Source organism: Gossypium hirsutum, chromosome A11 (assembly GCF_007990345.1).
Source record: "Gossypium hirsutum isolate 1008001.06 chromosome A11, Gossypium_hirsutum_v2.1, whole genome shotgun sequence".
Lineage (NCBI taxonomy): Eukaryota > Viridiplantae > Streptophyta > Magnoliopsida > Malvales > Malvaceae > Gossypium > Gossypium hirsutum.
The window spans coordinates 122085309-122106765 of NC_053434.1; the positions used below are offsets into that span (position 1 = coordinate 122085309).

At 34.9% G+C, this 21457-nt stretch overlaps 3 protein-coding genes across 3 annotated transcripts; all 3 read right to left on the reverse strand.

Annotated features, from left to right (window-relative positions):
• Nucleotides 1-12899: 12899 nt before the first annotated feature.
• LOC107923499 (putative disease resistance protein At3g14460) lies at nucleotides 12900-14693 on the reverse strand. The gene is made up of 2 exons (XM_041082220.1): nucleotides 14360-14693; nucleotides 12900-14275 (listed from the first exon to the last, which is right to left on the reverse strand). The coding sequence occupies exons 1-2, from the start codon at nucleotides 14691-14693 to the stop codon at nucleotides 12900-12902; spliced, it is 1710 nt and encodes a 569-aa protein (XP_040938154.1).
• Nucleotides 14694-18059: 3366 nt separating this feature from the next.
• LOC107924633 (putative disease resistance RPP13-like protein 1) lies at nucleotides 18060-20984 on the reverse strand. Its single transcript, XM_016855161.2, has one exon. It carries the CDS (start codon nucleotides 20620-20622, stop codon nucleotides 19429-19431), a length of 1194 nt encoding a protein of 397 aa, XP_016710650.2. The 5' UTR covers nucleotides 20623-20984; the 3' UTR covers nucleotides 18060-19428.
• On the reverse strand, nucleotides 18225-19409 carry LOC121210110 (putative disease resistance RPP13-like protein 1). Its single transcript, XM_041082221.1, has one exon. The coding sequence runs from the start codon at nucleotides 19407-19409 to the stop codon at nucleotides 18225-18227; it is 1185 nt and encodes a 394-aa protein (XP_040938155.1).
• Nucleotides 20985-21457: the final 473 nt, after the last annotated feature.

Sequence of the window (21457 nt, forward strand, 5' to 3'; positions counted from 1 at the left end):
AAATAACAAATGTGATAATAATTTTAAAAAATGATAAAAATGTATGCGATATTAAACGTAATACTAGCATTGAACATGAAAGGGAAACAATGAGCGTATATACATAATAATGATATCAAGAGCATGTACGTAAAATATATATGTATATATATATGTATAAGTAGTAATAGTGTTAGAAATATACTACATATAGTGTTTGAAGTATATACTTAAGATAGTAATGTTAAAATATATACATATATATGTATAAAATAAATATCGAAAAGTGTATAAACATAAGAAAATGGTACCTTAATAATAAGTACATGAAAATATCTATACATATACGTAAATAATAACAATAATATTAAAAATAAGTAGTAATAATGAAAATAGTAAGAATAGTATGGTATTAAGAGTATACATATAAAAATAATATTGAGAGTATGTACATACAAAAAAACGCGCTAATATTAATACTGATAATAAGGATAATATAGAAAATATATACATGAAATAGTATAAAAATATACACAATTAATTAAAATATATACATATGCGTATTACAATACATACATAACAAATAAAAATATATGTAATATTAAAAATAAAAATACACCATTAAAAGATATAATATATATATGTACATTCGATAAAGATGTATACATAAAACACATGCTAATATTAATAATGATAATAGGAGTAGTAAAGATATATACGTGAGATAGGATAAAAACATATAACTAATAATACTAACAATATATACAAACTATGTGCAAAAGCATATGCGATACATATATATATTAGCAATGATAATAATGTAACAAAAAGACAATTATTGACAATATTACATAAAGATATATTAAAGTGAATATATGATAGTATTAAAAAAACACGTGCATAATAATATACGTACTATATATAAATAATATATGCATAATATTAAAATAGAGACATAATATACAGAGAGAAGTATATATATATAAAAAAAACAAATGTACGTAATATAATATTAAGATATACGCGTAAATGTATATATATTTAAAGAATACATATGTGACATACAAATATATTTAATATAACAATAATATTAAACTATTAATAATACTAAATAACATATATATGTAAATATTAAGTAAAAATGACAATGATAAAATAATAGTAATGACATTAATAAAATGTATTTGTATAAATAATATTGAGATTAAAACAAAATAATGAGAAAAAGTAAAAAAAGGATGAAAATCGAAAACAAACGAAATTTGGGGCGAATTTGAAAAGAAACAAAGAGAAAATGACCAAATTGCAAATGCGCGCAACCTAAGAGTACTGAAAACGCAATATTTCCCCATCTTAAAATGCAGCACGTGGCCGAGGACCAAATTGAAGAGCGCGACAAACTCCACGATCGAATTAAAAGTAAAAAAAATATCTGATTGTAATTGCATGAAAAAGCGGAAGGGCTAAAAGCGCAATTAGCCCTTCCATTTAAAAACACGCGGATCCTAAGCCGGAGCGGGTCGGAGCGGGTCGGGCTATGGCAAAACGACGTCGTTTTGGGGCTAAAGGGCAGCCTCCAAAACAACGTCATTTTGGGAGGCTATATAAGGCCAAAATTTGTTTTAAAAATTTCATTTGCAACAAACAAAGGGAAAAAAAAGAGAGTGTGGGAAAGGGGAGGCGATTTCCGGTGGGAATTCCGGCCTTGCCCCGGTCATCCGGCACCGGCCACCGTACACGGTGGCCGGAAAGGTAAAAATTTTACTTTTTTTTACTTTTTTTTTGTATTTTTGTTATGTAATATATATATAGATTTGTAGTAGATGAGAAAAAAAGAATGATTCGATTTCTTTTTTTAAAGTAAAATCACCTTGTGCTTGAATTTAGTTTTTGTTGTTTTGCCCTTCGATTTGCTGTTTTGTTCTTGCTTTGGAGTCCCTGTTTTATTTGTATTTAGAAATACTATGTTTGTATTGACTGGAAATTTGGCCGACCTCCCTTACAACATTTTGATTCGGCTTTTATAGCCTATTTACAAGCTATTTTTCTATTGTTTTCTATCCTTTCGTGTGTTTCTCTCGCAGGGCAGTTGAGCGGCGCTGCAAAGTTGGTGGCCGGTGCACAGGAGGTGTCAGGGGGTAGGTGGTTGCTGAAGTGTTTGGGTGGTGGCTAGGGTTAGATAGCTTTTTTTGAATTTGGTTTAGGGTTTGGGTGTAATTGGGCTGTTGGGTATTTGGGTTTTTTGATGGGTTAGTGGGTTTAGGGGTTTGTATTGTTAGTTGGGTTATTTGGGTTATTGGGTAGTGGTTAGGTTGTAAATGGGTTTAGGGGTTATTTATCTTGGGTCCAAGCCCGGGCAAATATTGGACTATACAATATTATTTAATATTTAATAATTTTATACATTTTTTATTTATTGAAATGTTTTATATAGTCATCTTAACTTTATTTTAATGTTTGTATTATATATTTAGTATATGTATTTTTTTAATGTGTTCTAAATTACACAATATAAAATATTATAAACTTAAAAATGGGCCATCTTGGGCATTGAATGTTCAAGCCCGAGCGCATCCCATATTTTAAGTGGGCCTAATTTTTTTGTTCAAACCTATTTTTTGAGCCTAATATTTTTATCCAAACCCCCCTAAATTTTAGACGGAATTGTGCGGTTAGCCTAGCCCATGAACATGCCTAGTTAAGATATACTAAAATGGAAAGTGAAAAATTAGTATTAATGTATCTAATATATACTAAAAATGAATGAGAAAAAAATGTAAGATAGGAAAGATTACAATTATGAAGAGGACATAAATATAAAAGCTATTAAATGGTAAAGGATTTGAAAGTAAATTTAGCCAAAATTTTAATCGAAGGTTTAATTGAGAAAGGAAAATTCAAAGCAATTAGATGGTAGCTGCAAATTTTTAATTTCTTTTAATGTTGTGCTTATGCTTATTTAGAGGGTGTAGATAATACTTTTCAAAGGACTTATGTTATCACCAAAATCAAATCATACCATTTCTTTAGATTTATTATCATCAATATTACTTACCATTGATATGTATGAAATGAATTTGTGATTTATTATTTACAATATTTCAAATTATACAATTTAAATAATAATAATGCAGTTATATTTATATATGGGTAAAAGACTATCAAATTATTAATCATAATTCCCCTTTATGTTTGTAAAATAAAATATTTGAACCATTTTAAAGGACTTATGCAGGGATCAAATATTAAAATTTTGTATTTTATGCGTTATTAAAATTTGAAATTCGTATTGATTTTGTTTTATTGAAGATTGAATAATCGATTTAAATCAATTAAAATTCCCGAATTTGACACCATTTTTTTTACCTTGCCAAAAATGCGTAAATCAGAAAATTTGTGATACATTATTTAGAAATTTTTAAATCATACTATTATGGTTCGAGATGGTCAAAGTAATTACTTGTTTTATCCTATCTCACTATATGAAATTATCATTTTATCTTTATAAATATAATGATTATAAAGAAAAAAATGTAATAACGTGTTATAAAAAAATTCATAATGTAATAAATAGACTTGTTATTTTCTTTGTTCACTCTTGATTATCTGAGCATGTTTAATTAAATGCTTGAACGAGTTTTGAATTCTTAACACAATTACGGTTTAAAGTAACCCATTATCAGGAATTTTATGACTATATGCTGATGCTCTGCTTGAGTCACCTTTTTTTTTTTTAAATTGGAAGCAACACGATATGAAATTATCATTTTATTTTTGTAGATATAATGATTATAAGGATAAAAATGTAATAACATGTTATAAAAAAAACTAGATGTTTTATATGTAAATTTTTTTGAACAATTATGTTTAAATTGAGGCAAAATAGAGTAAAGTAGGATGAGATGGGGTAGGAATGGATGCTTGCAACATCCATGGAGATGATAGAGATTTTCAAAATTATATATCCATAATGAAGCGGGTTAGATGATAGTATACAACGTGCCAACTACAAAACAGTGATAGATTTATCCTAGTCTTGTTTCATTGTCATTCCTAAGGGTGCATCTCAATTGGATTAACTTTTGATTTCGAATTTTCAATTTTATAGTTCTAATACAAATTTGATTTTTTTTAATTCACTTGAATTAAAATCCGATTCAATTTGGTTTAATACTAAAAAAACAACAATCTAAAAGCTTCAATTGCTATTTGAAACTTGAAAGTCAGTACTAAATAAAACAACATTTAAGGGTCTCTTTTTCACTTTAACAAAGTAATTATAAACCCAACCATTTTCATAAGTACATATTCTAATGTAACATTTTGTTGTGGGTATCAGCAGAGGAAGTCCCCTGCAATTTTGGTATGAGGACTTTTTCAAAGCACTTGGTGATGGATGGGGGAAAGTTTGTAAGGTTGAGGAGCAAACTAGGAACAGCACCAAATTCGATTAAGCGAGAATGGTGATCCAAGTCGATATCAGTTTGGCAATTCCATCAAAAGTTTCGGTATGCAATGGGACAAGAAGTTTGGCATACGCATTTCCCTTGAAAATGCGGAGCCAGATAGTGAATGGATTGATGCAGGGTAACAAATTCAACAGCTGCTCCTATAGGAATAAATGGTTTCCAGCCAATAAGCCTTGTTGGGTGTGCTTACAAGATTCTAGCAGAAGTGTTAGATGAACAGCTTAAAGTTCACATGACTATGAGAGATGTGCTTACAATAAGCACTATTTTTGAATAATCATGTTGGTGCTTCCTAATATTTTAAGTAATGGGTGGAGATGTAGAAAAATTGAAATGGAGTAGTAACTTGGAAGTGGCCATGTTAGCTCGACCTTTTTTTATTTTTTATTTAATCATATTTTAACATTTTACAAATATTTCTTTAATGGCTTGGATTATATGAAATTCATTTTACAAAGCATCAAGCTTTTCTTAATGGGAACCAACTATGATAGTCGGTTCCGCACCATGGTTTCAGTCGTACCAGCTGGTGCTACTGTTCTAGTATTATAGCGCAACAAGTAATAACCTTTTTTATATCGGTGAAAAATTTAGTTTATACCGTTTGAACCAATTTGTTTCAGTCAATTCTAATCACACCAGTTGAAATATGGTGCACTTGTTGCTACATGAATAATATTAAAAATATAAAATTCGTAACTACTTTTTCATTAAGTTAAAGACTTAATTAAAATGTATTCAACAATAAAAAATATTACACTTAAAAAGTAAATTAGTTTAACATTTGAAATTTTTCTAGAACATACTTTCATATTTAAAATATAAAAATTAAAATATAATTAAAAAAGCCCACCCACCTTACTATCAAAGAAAAACTATTCACTCATCGTTTAGATTCTTTTATTGAAAAAAATCCCCTTTACCTTTTCACTTTTTTTTGTATTGTTGATTTTAAATTTATTGAATAATGAAATTTAATTTGTGAAGTTCACTAATTAGTATTTTATATAAAAAAAACAATCTATCCACCAGTTTGGTATTGACTACTATGTTTGTAAACTTTTTAGCAAAGAAATGAGTTAAGTGCGTTGTGTTGGTATTTTATAACTAGTATTTTATAATGTTTGATGTCTTGTTTTCTTTTAGTATTTTGCTTTGATGCCTTTGATTTGTGCTGATATTTGAGTGTAATCATCGAATATAGATAGAAGCGAATATAACCTTAAAGTACACACTTTAGAGCCTTATCTTATTTCTTCATTTTCTGGTTGAGTTTTATTTGCGTGTGTTTGAGATTTTCCTTACCGGTGATTTATACTAACATGCTATGCAATGACTGTGGTTGCTTTATTCATAAAATTATGTTTTAGACTGAGAAAAAAAAGTTAAGAAATTCAAAACATTAAAAAGAAAGTAGAGAAAGTGAACACAATGATTTACGTAGTTCAAGAATATTCCTTACATCCACGGGTAGAACTAAAGGTAAAATTCAATATTAAAAAATAGAGATTACAATGAAATTACATCATAAAGTAAAATACCTCGCCACAATAACTATTCACAAACTTTGAGGAATCTTTTAAATCAACATCAACTATACACTTTCCACATATTGAGAAATACCTGGAAATAGTTGTTGGTGCAAGAGGTAATAGCAAGATGGTTTCAGCTTGCTTGCACAGCAAGTGTCGAGCCTTGCTGAATAAACTATTGAAGAAGAAGAAAGAAATTTTGCAATGGAGAACAGAAAAGAAAGAGATAAAATTGAATGAAAATGAGCTGAATTTTCATTGACGTTTTTTAAGGCATAATACCAATACATATATATGAGATAACAACAGCAAAACAAACAAGTTACCACCTAATAACATACCTAACACCACTAAATTGCCTAGTAACTTGGTAAACTTGATTGAAAACATAAACTTCTACCTAAACTTGTCATTCAGCACCTAATTACATCAAAATACAGTTACCGACTTAGTTCAAAACAAACTAAAACACAAAATGTTCATTTGAGTAACCAAATGAAACAATGCAGTTTCGGTTTGCTGTTAAAGCACGATCCCTGTATGGTCACCTTGCATGGTCACCTTGGCTGCTGCATGGGGGTTGACTTCAACACTCCTCCTCAGCTTCTATGCAGCAGACTCCTAGTTGCTTCCTTAGGTTTAGAAATCTCGATGCACCAAGTGATTTTGTGAAGATATCGGCGATCTGACCTTCTGAGCTGCAATGAATTAGCTTGATCTCTCGAGCTTGTTCCATTTCTCTTATCACATGGAGTTTAATGTTGAAATGTTTTGTCCTGCCATGGAAGACAGGATTTTTAGCAATAGCAACTGCTGACTTGTTGTCACAATGTATCACAGTTGCATCATTCTGCTGTAGATTCAAATCGCTAAAAATTTTTCTCAGCCACATAGCTTGATTAACAGCATTGGCAGCTGCTACATACTCTGCTTCTGCTGTCGATTGAGCCACCATTGTTTGTTTTCTTGAGCTCCAACAAATCATAGCTGAGCTAAGTGTAAAAGCATAGCCAGAAGTGCTCTTCATGTCATCCTTTGAACCAGCCCAATCGCTATCAGTGTAGCCAATCAGTTTCAACTCTTCAGCCTTTCTAAACTGTATTCCATGGTTTAAGGTACCTTTGATGTATCTTAGCACCCTTTTCCCAGCCTTGTAATGTTGCTGGTTACAGCAGTGCATGAACCTTGATAGCATGCTCACAGCAAACAGAATGTCAGGTCTTGTTGCTGTTAAATACAGCAAACAACCAACAAGGCTCCTATAAAATGACTCATTGACAGGCTCATGTTCTTCTTGGCTCGACAGTTTTATGCCAACTGCCATAGGTATGCATGTTGGCTTGCAATTTTGCATTGAAAACTTGGATAAAACTTTCAAAGCAAATGCCTTTTGTCCCAAAAAGATTCCTTGATCAGCTTGTTGTATCTCTATTCCAAGGAAATAAGTCATCAACCCCAAATCTGACATCTCGAACATCTCCTTCATTTTTCTTTTGAAATCTTCTAACATAGTCTTGTCTCCTCCTGTTACAAGGAGATCATCCACATAAAGAGACACAATAAGCTGTGTTTCTGCTTGATCCTTCTTAACATAAATTGTTGGCTCACTAGCACTCCTTTCAAATCCCAAACTGACCAAGTATGAGTCAATTCGAGCATACCAGGCTCGAGGGGCCTGTTTTAGGCCATACAAGGCCTTTCTTAGCCTATACACCAAATGTTCCTTACCAGGCATTATAAAACCTGGGGGTTGCTCGATGTATATCTCCTCTTCTAGGAGTCCATTGAGGAATGCAGACTTGACATCTATTTGGTGGATTGTCCACTGGTTCTGAGCAGCAACTGCAATCAGCAATCTGATTGTATCGAGTCTGGCTACTGGAGCAAATGTTTCCATATAGTCCAGACCATACCTTTGACTGAAGCCCTTTACAACTAGCCTGGCCTTTAGCTTGTTTAAACTTCCATCCGCATTGTGCTTCACTCGATAGACCCATTTTACACCAATGGTCTTTCTGTTGGCAGGCTTTTCAACCAACTCCCATGTCTGATTCTTCACAATCATGTTGATTTCATCAACCATGGCCTGTTTCCAACCTTCATCTGCTTCAGCTTCTTCAAAACTACTAGGTTCTGCTATAGCAACTTGTGCTCTTTCATAAATCTCATCTAGGGGCCTTGTGCCTCTCACAGGCACATCATCAACATCCATTTCAGGACCAAGGTGCTCGAGTTTAGCTTGATTAGGCACCAGGTCTTCTGAAGCAGCTTCTGGTTTACTCTTCTCCCAATTCCAGCAAGCCTTCTCATTAAAGATGACATCTCTGCTCACTTGGACTTTGTTTGTCAAAGGATCCAGCACCCTGTAGCCCTTTTTAACTGAGCTATAGCCTACTAGAACACCTGGTTGAGCCCTTTCAGAGAGCTTATCTCTTTTTGCTGCTAGTATTTGTGCATAACACAGGCAACCAAACACCTTCAGATGTGCCAAGGAAGGCTTGAAACCAGACCAAGCCTCGAAAGGTGTTTTGGATGCAAGAGCTTTAGTAGGAAGCCTATTTTGAAGGTAGACAGCAGTGTTTACTGCCTCAGCCCACATGGTCTTGGGCAGTTTCTTCTCAAACAGCAGGCACCTGGCCATATCCATCAAGCTTCTGTTCTTTCTTTCTGATACCCCATTCTGCTGAGGTGTGTAGACATTTGTAAGCTGGTGTTTGATACCAGCATCATTGCAAATGGCTTGAAACTGAGCTGAAGTGTACTCAGTGCCATTGTCTGACCTTATCGATTTCAGCTTGCAGCCTGTTTCTGTCTCTACAGCAGTTTTAAACTTCACAAACACTTGAGCTACCCCAGACTTGTGTTTTAAGAAGAAAATCCAGCAAAACCTTGTAAAATCATCAATGAAGAGGATAAAATACCTGTTTTTGCTGAGTGATTCAGTCCTCATCGGGCCACATACATCAGAGTGCACCAGCTGCAGTCTTTCAGTAGCTCTCCATGCTGCATTTGTAGAAAATGGCAATCTTGCCTGTTTCCCCATCTGGCAGACCTCACACACATCATCATACTCCACTGAGTTGGTGAAGTTCTCAGCCAAGCCCTCACTGGCCATTCGACCCATTGACCTAAAGTTGGCATGTCCAAGTCTTCTATGCCAGAGTTTGGAGTCATCTATCGAGGCTGTATATGCTGACTTTAAGTCATTTGACTAATGAACCTCAAAGCATTTATCAGTCATTGTGACTGTCATAAGGCTTGATCCACTTGGATCTACAATGTGGCACTGTTTATCCTTGAATACAACAGAATAACCTTTCTCAAGCAATTGGGCTATGCTGAGAAGGTTTCTGTCAATCTCAGGCACCAAAGCACATTTGGTATGACCTTGTTACCTGTAGGAGTACATATCAGCACCTCTCCTCTTCCTTCAGCCTTTATAAACTGGCCATTTCCAACCTTGACCTTGGTTTTGCAACTTCTATCCAAGGTTTTAAACAAGGAGGCATCTGGTGACATGTGGTTAGTGCAACCACTGTCCAATAGCCAACCTTTTGAAAATTTCTTCTCAGCAGTTAAGCAAGAAACAGCAAAGACCTGCTCCTCTTGGTCACTACTGTCCTCAGCTACTCGAGCTTCAACCTTTGGTTGTTGAAATTGGCTCTGCCTTGGCTTGGTTCTATTTTTGCAAACCCTTTCAACATGACCCTTCTTCTTGCAGTGCTGGCATACTGCTGCTGGCCTGAACCAACATCTGTCTTCTGGATGGCCTAGCTTCTTGCAATATCTGCAGGGATGGTCATTGCTCCTTGCAGCATCAGGCTTAGGCCTATTTTTCCAAGGTTTTTTGCCTCTTTGAGCATTGGTGCTCGAGGCTTCTCTGGCCTTGGCTTGAAATGCACCTTCTTGGTGATCTTCAGATCTGCTAGCTCTCTTTTTTTCCTGAGCATAGAAGGTGTTGATTAACTCAGTCAAAGAAATGCTAGCAAGGTCTCTTGAGTCCTCTAGGGAGGATATTTTTGCTTCATATTTCTCAGGCAAAGTGGAGAGGACTTTCTCCACAATTCTTGCCTCATCAAAGTGCTCACCTAGGAGCCTTATACTGTTAACCACTGCCATAATTCTATCTGAATACTGCTTCACTGTTTCTTCTTCCTTCATCTTCAAATTCTCGAAATCCCTTCTCAAATTCAACAGCTGCTGTTGCCTTGTTCTCTCAGTGCCTTGAAACTCCTCCTTAAGCTTGTCCCAGGCCTGTTTTGGAGTCTCACAGGCCATAATTCTGGTAAAGATGACATCTGATACACAGTTCTGAATGCAGGACATGGCTTTGTACCTTTTGGTCCTCTCATCAGCATGTTGTCTGATCTGAGCTACTGTGGGAATAGCCCTCAGTGGTGCTGGCTCAGCATCTGTGTTAACAACTTCCCACAGATCAAAGGCCTGCAGGTAAGTCTTCATCTTTACCAGCCATATGTGAAAGCTTTCTCCATTGAAGACTGATGGGGCTGCTGGTGAAAATCCTGAAGAAGCCATCAGGTTCCTTGGTTTGAAGCAACAGGTCCACTAAGACAACGGCTCTAGATACCAATTGTTGGTGCAAGAGGTAATAGCAAGATGGTTTCAGCTTGCTTGCACAGCAAGTGTCGAGCCTTGCTGAATAAACTATTGAAGAAGAAGAAAGAAATTTTGCAATGGAGAACAAAAAAGAAAGAGATAAAATTGAATGAAAATGAGCTGAATTTTCATTGACGTTTTTTAAGGCATAATACCAATACATATATATGAGATAACAACAGCAAAACAAACAAGTTACCACCTAATAACATACCTAACACCACTAAATTGCCTAGTAACTTGGTAAACTTGATTGAAAACATAAACTTCTACCTAAACTTGTCATTCAGCACCTAATTACATCAAAATACAGTTACCGACTTAGTTCAAAACAAACTAAAACACAAAATGTTCATTTGAGTAACCAAATGAAACAATGCAGTTTCGGTTTGCTGTTAAAGCACGATCCCTGCATGGTCACCTTGCATGGTCACCTTGGCTGCTGCATGGGGGTTGACTTCAACAATAGTAAATAACAAGTGACCAATCTCAAAATGTTAAAAGCAATACTTTATTTAAAACATCCTAGCTCTTATCTATCATCAATGGAGATTTAAGCCAGGTTCATGATTTGTGTAGATAGAAATAGATGATACTAAAAGCATTAGAAATAAAAACTTACCACTCCATTCCTTTTGTCAACATCTGCCGACCAACGACGTTGTGCCCATTAGCTGGTATTGCCCTCTTTGGATGCCCACCATTTTCAAGGGTTTATCACCCAAAGGTACGTACACCTCCCCAGTGGTACCATTTGGCCTTTTATCTGTCATGGTTCCCAAAGTTGAATGAAAGTCCAAGGCTAAATAAATAACATATTTGGCTCTTCAACTACAACTATGTTCCAAGCACCAAAATATGCTCCAACAGAGGAAAGGAATGTCAGAAGAATAAATTCTCCATAGAACCTATACCTACCCTGTCATAAACATTGATAACATCACAGTTGAAGCCTTTCAAAGCAGCGAAAATTCATATAAAGATTGATAGAAACCACTGTAGATAGCCTGTGAAAATGATGAATATCACAATTACCATTATCTGTCTAACAAAAACCGAATATTAGTGAATCAAAATCTTTGCCTGTGTTTTAAAGGGTTTCATACATGTGGTCTGAGCGTGAAAAAATAAGGGATGCTCCGAAAATTTGTGATGATTCATCCATATATAATCACAATGGTTGCACCCAACTGATGCACTAGTAAGAGAAGCGTCTTGATATGATGCAGAAACAAGATGGAACTTCCTACTTTATATGCCAATCTATGGGACCAGAAAGCTGAAAAGCAACATTGAAAGAGAGCTGTAGTGAAACTAGTTCCAAACTGCTAGAGTATATATATATATTATTTTATTCATTTAACTCATGCCTCAAAGTCAAAAGCAAGAGAGTCAAGATATAGTGGGTCACTTAGTCACTGCTATTTTTGGCTACAAAATGAAATCACATAAAGTATTTTTGCACCTCTAAGTAAAAGCCTCGAGTTTGTTTATGTCGCTCAATCCACATGATCAAAAAAGAAATTCCCCATCAAGTGAACTGATGCAGCCTTAGAATGGATTCATGGTCTGAGAAATTTGGAAAACTAAGATGGACCACTTTGAGATTGGACAGAACAATTTTTGGGAAGTTCCAAGGATGTATAATCTCAATGTGACCAGTGTCTTACAAATGAAACCCCAAATAGCAGCTCAGTGAACTCTGTTGTGTTAATGTTAAATTGAGCTCTCTAATGCCATGTTGTAACGTGTTCTGTATCCCTCCATTAATCTGCAAGGATCAAACTACCACGTTAAAGACTTGTTCTGAAAAACCATTGGTTAATAGTACAATGAAATCTCAAGTATTTTTAACTAAAATCCCATTCCCATATACCAATTTCATAGCAACTTCTTAGAAATTGGAAAATGCAGATAAAAACAGAACATTCAATTTGCTGAATAAATGTTGCAGAGAATTGACTAACCGCCTTAATAAATCAAATAAGCTGAAGCAGATCAATTGAAGGTCTCATCTATTTTTCGCCAGTTTTGCCTTCAATGCCTGCAAAAATTGAATACAAAATATATAACACTGACTTCTATTATCATATTTTTCATGAGGACAATCATATATATATATAAAGAACAGGTATGAAATTGATAAATGTTTAAAATTCGTTTACACCTGTGGTTTGAGTGTGGAGAAATCAATGCCAGATTTTGCAGCTTAAATTTCAATCAAATTCCCGCGGGATGACTGTTTTGAAACCAATTCTAACGAAAGGTATATGGGCAATCTTGGATCTCTCTCGTCCTTCTTCTAGCAATGGGCAATTGCAAATATGTAGCTGCTCAAGCGAGAGAAGCATATCCTTTTCTGGAGAGATGTGAGGTTAGGACAACGATAAATTCGCAATTGTTGAAGAGAGGTGAGGTGTTGAAAGCCCTTCGAGCACATGTATTCCAAATTCTCAAAATTCCGAATGCAGATATATCTGAGAGAAGGAGGCAGCATTCTTCCTATCCCTTCTTCTGGAAAGGACATGACACTTGAGCATCCTTCACCGCTGATAGCCAGTTCTTGAAGAGAGGTGAGTCTGTTAAATCCCCATTGAACAAGTGATGTATAAATTTTGGAAGCCTTTGAGATTGCAAGTGATGTGAGGTTGGTAGGGAAACCCTCTACTGGAAAGGATATGTCAGCCGAACAGTTCCACACCTTTAATTTTTGAAGGGAGGTGAAGTTGTGGATGCACTTGGGAAGGAGTCCAAAATTTTCACATTCCTCAATTGAGAAAACTCTGAGATTTGTGGTGGGCAACCCACTTTCTTCAAATGGAACCAGATTTGGACACCTAGATAATCGAATCTCCTGAAGATGGCTGAGCTTGTTTAATCCCCGCGGTAATGATTTAATTTTCTCAGCACGCCTAATTAGAATGCTTTCGAGATCAGTGGTTTCAAGGAAGTCTTGGGCTATGCATTCCAACACTGGACAATCCCTAATATTCAGATGTTTAAGCATTACGGGTAACTTGGTGTTTAAAAATAAGCTACTTAGCTTTAAACAACTTTCAATGTGGAGATGTTGAAGCCGATTGCATATATCGCCCCTTGATGATAACCATATTAGAGATGGACAGTAGCGTATATGTAAGTACTCAAGAAGACAAGAGCGTATATGTAAGTGCTCAAGAAGACAAGTGTTGCTACTCATACTCTTATTATTATTTTCTTTTTCATCAACCAAATATTGCAAATTCACGCAATTCACAATCCTCAGCTCTTTTAAAGCAGGAGGAAAGTTACTCTCTGCAAAACAAACCAAGCCTGGACACTTTTCAAGTTCTATTGTCGTAATGAATGGGAAAGCATATAAGACTTTTGGTAGTCTATTCAGCCTTTCACAATTACCTATTTCCAGAGATTCAACACCTGGAATCTTGTCAAGTTGCAATATCTCCTCCTCTGTTTCCAAAGAGACCAATTGCGGACAATCCCTAATCGTGATGAAACGATGCCCAATTAATCTTAACCCAATTTGCGATAAAGATCCCAACTCCTTCCAACCATAGATGTTGAAGGTTTCAAAGTTTGCAAATCTCAACATTATCCTCTCTGCTGAAATATTAAACTTTGAAATATTTGAAAGAGAAACATGTTTCAAAAAGTTAACCTTCTGTACAGGCAAAGAACCTTCATCCACCAATTCTTCACACCCATTAACGCTTAATTCACACAGCAAGGGAAAACTTCAAATTGAAACTACCAGTCTCTTACACTCATAGATTTCAAGTTCCTGCAAGGATTGAAGGATGGTTGGCAACCTTCCCAACAATAGAGGACATCCACTGATTGAAAGAAAATGAAGGCTGGGGAATTTCGATACTTGCTCATCATCTTCACATAGGTCCCACTCCTCCCAATTTAGCATATTGCCAAAACACAGAGACTCTAATGATGCAAAACCATTTGATTGATTTTCTCCAAACAACTCAGCACCAATCTTATGTACTTGATCCAAGCCACTAATTGAAAGATCTTTTAACAACAACCTTCCAATTGGTGGTAGAGATTTGCAATTTTTACAGTCGTGAAGCTCCAATGACAACATATTCTTGAAGGAAGGGTCTGCAATCCAAGTAGAGAATTTTGCACCACCATAATTCTGAATGACGAGTTGCTCAAGCTTTTTCGAAGGATGAAGAATCAACTTGACTTGCCCAATTGAAAGGTATAATATTATCTCGACTAAATTTCATACATGATAGCTTGTTTTGTCTTCATTTATAAGATTTATTAAATTAGTGTTTGTTGGTAATATGCTATTTCAAAACAAACTTGTTAGCACTTACTGGAAAATAAATCAAGAATTAACAAATCAAAATTTATTGTGCCATGGAAGAACCACTTTCTTATAAATGAATTCGCCCTGGTCGGTGTAATCGTGTTGCGGATGTCGTCCATCAAGGTTAACGCGGTGCTTCAATATTCGTACACCCGAATAAAGAAGGTTCAATTGGTATTGCTCTTCTCAAGAAAATCACACTAGAATCAATTCCTAAGAAAGTTTGGAGGGATCACAGCCGATCCCTAATGTAATTTAGGGAAAATGGCAGAATTTTAGGAGGGAGTTGCGAGAGAGGGGAGGAGAAGAAAAGAGTTTTTTTATTTCTGTGTTTTGTGTTCTGTGTCAAAATGAAAAAAATAACGCTCTATTTACACTAGTAACTAAAGGGCAAAATAGTAAATATGTACAAAATCAAAGTTCATCTATACAATTGAACATTAAATTATAGTTCATGTATACTTTTGATATTTATCCCATTTGAATAATAATTGAACTCTCCAAAGAAAACGTCAATTTAAATTATTTTACTAAACAAATCTAATTAATAATTTAAATTGAAATATTTAATTCCTTTCAAATATTAATTTGAATAATTATTGAACTCCTATTATTTTATTTAAAGATATATATAAATTTGAACTCCATGAAATGATATGATGGTTAAGGTGTTCACTGCTTCAGATATGGCTTGGGTTCAAATCGCGTTAGTTACGTTTGTTATTCAGGTTTTGTCTCAAAAAAGATATATATAAATCTTATTAAAATATGTTTAAATTTCACTTCCAATTTATAAAACTCCTTCCCTAAGCCAAGAAAACATGTAAGTCCTCTTTACTATCTTTCATTAATTTTCTTCTCTTTTTCCTGCCATCCTCTTATATCTCTAAAGGGTGAGTTTGGATGGGCAGTGCGTTTATTTGCGGTTAGTGTAAAAACAGTGGTGGCGGGGAGATTAGATACTGTAACGATACTATAGCGTGAGACAAAAAATAAGCTAAACGCACCGCACCGCCCCGCCGCCCCAAACGAAGCCAAAGTCTTTAGCATCCATACCAAATAATAACAAATGATTATGATTAGATTTTTTTACTCTTGGAAATTTTCTTAGCATCATGATTATGACTAGATTTGATAATTGAAAGATAACTTTTTTTCAAAGTCATTGTTGAGAACAGAATAAAACAAAACAGTCTAGCAAATACTACTTAGCAGACAAAAACAACTTCAACAACAGACTTCCCCGTTATACTCTGCTGCATAAAACAGCAGATCATCCCAGCATCATCCACTCTGCTTCAGCAGCAAATCACCAAGCAGCTTTAAAAAAGTTTTTCCTTGACATGCCTACCTTTGCTAGAGTTTCCGCCATTCCATTCTTTTTATGATTAGTGACTGCAAACTGGATTTCAGCAATATGTCTACATCCATCTTTTATTTTCGCAAACAACTTCCTTAGCGACCATGGACGAAGACTTCTATATTTCAACCAATTAGAGACCGTATTCAAATCAAACTCTATAATCAAAGGAAGTTGCACCTTATGAAACTAACTTGAAAACATCTCTATTGCTACTTTTATAGCCATCAATACCACCATTTCCAAACCTCCATTGAACAGTTAATTGAAGGATAATGATGCACATAAAATGGCACCTTGGAAGGATAATGATTAAGACTTTCTTCTTCTTTTTTTAACACAGGTGTATCATAATGGAGCTGGCATCTTCTCTTATTTCAGGGGCAGAGGACGACCTTATTGATATAAGTTAACTTTTTAGGTATATAATATTCCCATTTACCTCTACAAAACCGTAACTAGAGGGATATTTTGATATAAGTTCAAAATTAAAAACACAAACCTCCAATTTTTTTCTCAAAATAATTAAAAACACCCCAATTTTCAATTATCAAAAGTGATCCAAAAATATATATAAGTTTTATCAACCCTTACGAGTCAATACACACCTACACACCTGTATAAATCAATATTTTATCTACCAAAATTATCTAGCAAAACCTGTTTTTTTTTTTAATTCATATTTTAACATTTTACAGATATTTCTTTAATGGCTTGGATTATATGGAATTCATTTTACAAAGAGTTGAGCTTTTTTTAATGGTGAGCAACCATGGTGGTTAGTTCTGCACCATGGTTTCAGTTGTACCGCTCGGTGTCACTGTTTCAGTGTTATAGCACAACAAGCAACACCTTTTTTATACCAGTGAAAATTTTAGTCTGGATTATTCGCACCAGCTCATTTTGCCCAATTCTAGTCGCAATAACTGAAACATGGTGCATCGACAGGCACATAAATTGGAATCTAAAACTTTTAACTATTTTCTGTTAGGCTAAAGACTTAATTGAAATGTATTAACCAATAAAAAAAATATTAGACTAGAAAGTAAAGTTTAACAATTTTTTTTGAGCATACTTTAACATTTAAAATATAATAAAAAAATTCACTCATCCCATTATCAAAGAAAAATTCACTCAGCTTCTTTTATTGAAAAATCTCCTCATTCTTGGGCTTCTGTTTTCTTGCTAATATTGAATTTATTGAACGATGAATTTTATTTGTGGAGTTCATTAATCAGTATTCTATATAATTGATAAATATTTTATATTTTGAAACTTATTCAGAATCATTTACTTGATATTTGTATTTTTTTATTTAGATATATTAAATATTTTAAAAAATATCGATAAATTCAAAACGGTACATGGAAATATACTAATACCAATAAGTATCAATTCTAGTAGAAAAGCAGTGCATCAACTAGTCTGGTATTGACTACGTTGGAAACAACTATGTTGCAGACTTGTTAGCAAAAAAAAGGGTTAAAGGGTGTTAGGTTAGTATTTTGGGTGGCTATAAAGTTTGATGCTTTGTTTTCTAAGTATTTTGCTTTAATGCATTTGATTTCTGCTGATATTTGAGTGTAATCATCATGATATACATGGCTATCTAATTTTTTATGATTTGTTATTCTGATTGTGGTTGTTTTATTAATAAAATTATGTTTTGGATTGAGAAAAAAAATTAAGAAATTTAAAACACAAAAATGAAATTAGAGAAAGTGAACACAATGATTTACGTGATTCGAGAATATCCCCTACATCCACTGGCAGAACCGAAAACGAAATTCACTAATAAAAAAATAGAGATTACAATAGATTTACATAATAAAATAAAATACCTTGCCACAATAACTATCCACAAACTTTGAGCAATCTTTTAAATGAACATCAACTATATACATTCCACATATTGAGAAATACCTGGCAATAATAAATTACAAGTGACCAACAATCTCAAATACAGGACATTGTCTGATTGAAAGAACACGAAGGATGGGGAACTTCGATACTTGCTCACCATCTTCACATAGGTCCCACTCCTCCCAATTCAGCATATTGTCAAAATGCAGAGACTCTAATGATGCAAAAGCATTTGATTGATTTTCTCCAAACAACTCAGCACCAATCTTGTTTACTTGACCCAAACCGCTAATTGAAAGATCTTTTAACAACAATAACCTTCCAATCGATGGTAGAGATTTGCAATTTTTACAGTTGTGAAGCTTCAATGACAGCATATTCTTGAAGGAAGAATCTGCAATCCAAGTAGAGAATTTTGCACCACCATAATTCTCAATGACGAGTTGCTCAAGCTTTTTCGAAGGATGAAGAGAGTCTAACACCCATTCTTCAACTTCTCTTTTCCTTGTATCCTTCTTAATGTCCTGACCCCATTCCAATACCAATCGATGAATCCCCTGCTTCTCATTTAACTTGGCTTCCCCTGCATCTTCACCATTAACATTCTCCAACCCAGAAAGACGGAAATCACCTTTGAGGTTTGACAAATATTTCAAATCTCTAATATGACAACCATCACCTTCCCCTATGATAAAGTTTGATAACCTTTGAAGATTGGTTAGCTTATCAATTCTAAAAGGAATCCTTTCAATTGAGTTCGCACCTCTGATATCAAGATAATGCAAATTGACAAGATTTCCCATCTTTGAAGGTAACCTTCGAAGCTTGGAACACTTTTTTAATAATAAAGTTTCCAAATGGTAAAGAGTGCACAAAGAATCAGGTAAGTATTTGATATCAGTGCCAGAAAAATTTAAGCAGCGAAGATGTTTTAAATTTTCAAAAACATCATCAGGCAACTCAGTGATCTTATACCCACTCAAAGAAAGCACTCTTAAGTAGCCAAGTCTTGGCAACAAATCAACCAAAACAACATTAGTTAAATAAAGCTGCCAATAACGTGACAACTGTAAAGGTAGAAAAGTACGTAATTGTTTCACTTGATCAAATGCTTCGAACTTCTTCACTGTGTCATATCTGCTGACAATATAAGAAGAATGTCGAGTGCGATTTGAGAACTTTTGTTGCTTATCGCCCTCCAATTTGGAGCATATCTTTCCTGCAACTACTTGAGCTAAATCATTGATAAGGTCATGCATTACGAACCGGGACTTATCTTTACTGGATGTCTGAAAAAATGACCTTGACACTAGATCTTGAAAATACTGATTTTTCAAATTCATAATCTTTAGGAAGTATGGAGCAATATGCAAAACATCGTTTCAAGTATGACGGAAGATGATGGTAGCTTAATCGCAAAGCTGGAATTATGCCACATCGCTCTTCTGGTAAGTCCCATATCTCGCTCTCATATATTCTTTCCCATTCTCCATGATATATAACCGTGCGTAGCAAGCTTCCAATGGCTTTTGCAGCCAAAGGTAAGCCATTGCACCTTCTAACAATTTTCTCTCCAATTTCTTTAAACTGGCGATGTTCATCGAAATTTCTTGCGTTTAATGCATGCTGTGTAAATATGGATAAACAATCATCATCTGATAATTTATCCAAATGAAAAGCTTTGAGCGGTTTCACCATAGATGAAACAATTTGAAGACGAGTCGTTACAATGATATTGGTCCCTGCTCCAAACGGAGACCGTAAGATGGTCCAATCATTATATTTCTCGTTCCAAATGTCATCTAAAACAAGCAAGAAACTTTTCCCCGACAATTTCTCCTTCAACTTAACTTGAAGTAAATCCATGTTACTGTAATCACATGACTCAGAAGTGATGGACTGTAAAATTGCCTTTGTTATAGCAATTGCATCAAAATTATCAGAAACGCATACCCAGGCCTTGAGATCAAAAGACTCGTTGATGGTAGCGTCATTGTAAACAAGCTGAGCAAGAGTTGTTTTACCCATCCCTCCCATGACCACGATGGAAAGGACTGAAAATCCATCGGAGTTATTACCTTTGAGCAACTCAATCATTTTTTGCTTCTCCTTGTGTCTACCAACATACTCCACAGCTTCATCCATAACGGAAGTTGGTTGAAGCCTGGGCTGATTTCCCTTGGAGGGTGGAGCTTGGGACAAGATCTTACTCAACCCCAAATTACTCCTCCGAGTATTCAAATTATTTAGTCTAGCAGTGATATCTTTGACCTTGGGAATCATGGAATTCTTAAACCCAAAAGAAGTAAGAGTGAGACTAGTACCAGTAAAGCAGGTAGGAATGAGTTTCCGTACCTTGCTAGTGCTGGCTTGAGCTTGAGTATTTTGGAGCTTGAGACGTAACTCTTCATAAGCGAACTCGTCCAAGATGTCATCCACATCGTAAGCAAGTCCTGGAGGTCGTCCAACCATTTCTTCACACTCTCGTTCTTGATCTGCTTCTCCTCAGCATCGGTTAGCACTGCTTGGATATCGGGCAATATGGACTGCCAGTGTTTGAGCTGCCGGTGGAGTTGCTTATGATCAGCGACAAAGTTGAGTGCAGAGTCGAGCAACTTGCCCCCCAACAGCTCCAGAAACACAGACAGAGCAGCCTCTCCAATGACAGACACGGTGGAATTATGAGAAAGAAGATGAAGAGAGAAATGAAGAAAGCCAAAATGGAAATTCAGGGACCAAAATAGAAAGAAAGAGAGATGGGCTCCGTATAATTAGTGAAAGTTGAAGAAGTTGGCAGAATATTTTTTTAAGCATCCAATAATTCAGACTATGAGATGGAAGGCATTGGATTGTGATAAAGAAGGTTGACCCCAAGTGGCTGTTGATGGGGAAAAGACAATGAAAGTGGAATAGGTCCCACTCCAAGAAATTATTGCACCCTCTCATTTCTTAGGGTTTTTTACTAAAGAGTACAAAAAAATAAAAAAATTCTAAAATAATACAATATAAAAATTAATTACGAAAATAGTATGTTTAGGGTGGTCACGCCACTGTGAGAGGCGGCACCATCCTAAATCTGACATGCAACAGTAAAAAAAATGTTGAAAACGAAAAAAAATGAAAAAAAGGTGGTGTAGGTGCCAGAGGCGGCACCGGTGGTGTGGGTCGCATAGGCAGCACCTTTGTTTCTATTTCTAAAATATTCGGATTTTATTTTTTAAAATATACTATTTTTGTATTTTATTTTTATCTTATTTTAGTACATAATATTTCAAATATATTATTTTAGTGTTTTTTAAATAATCCT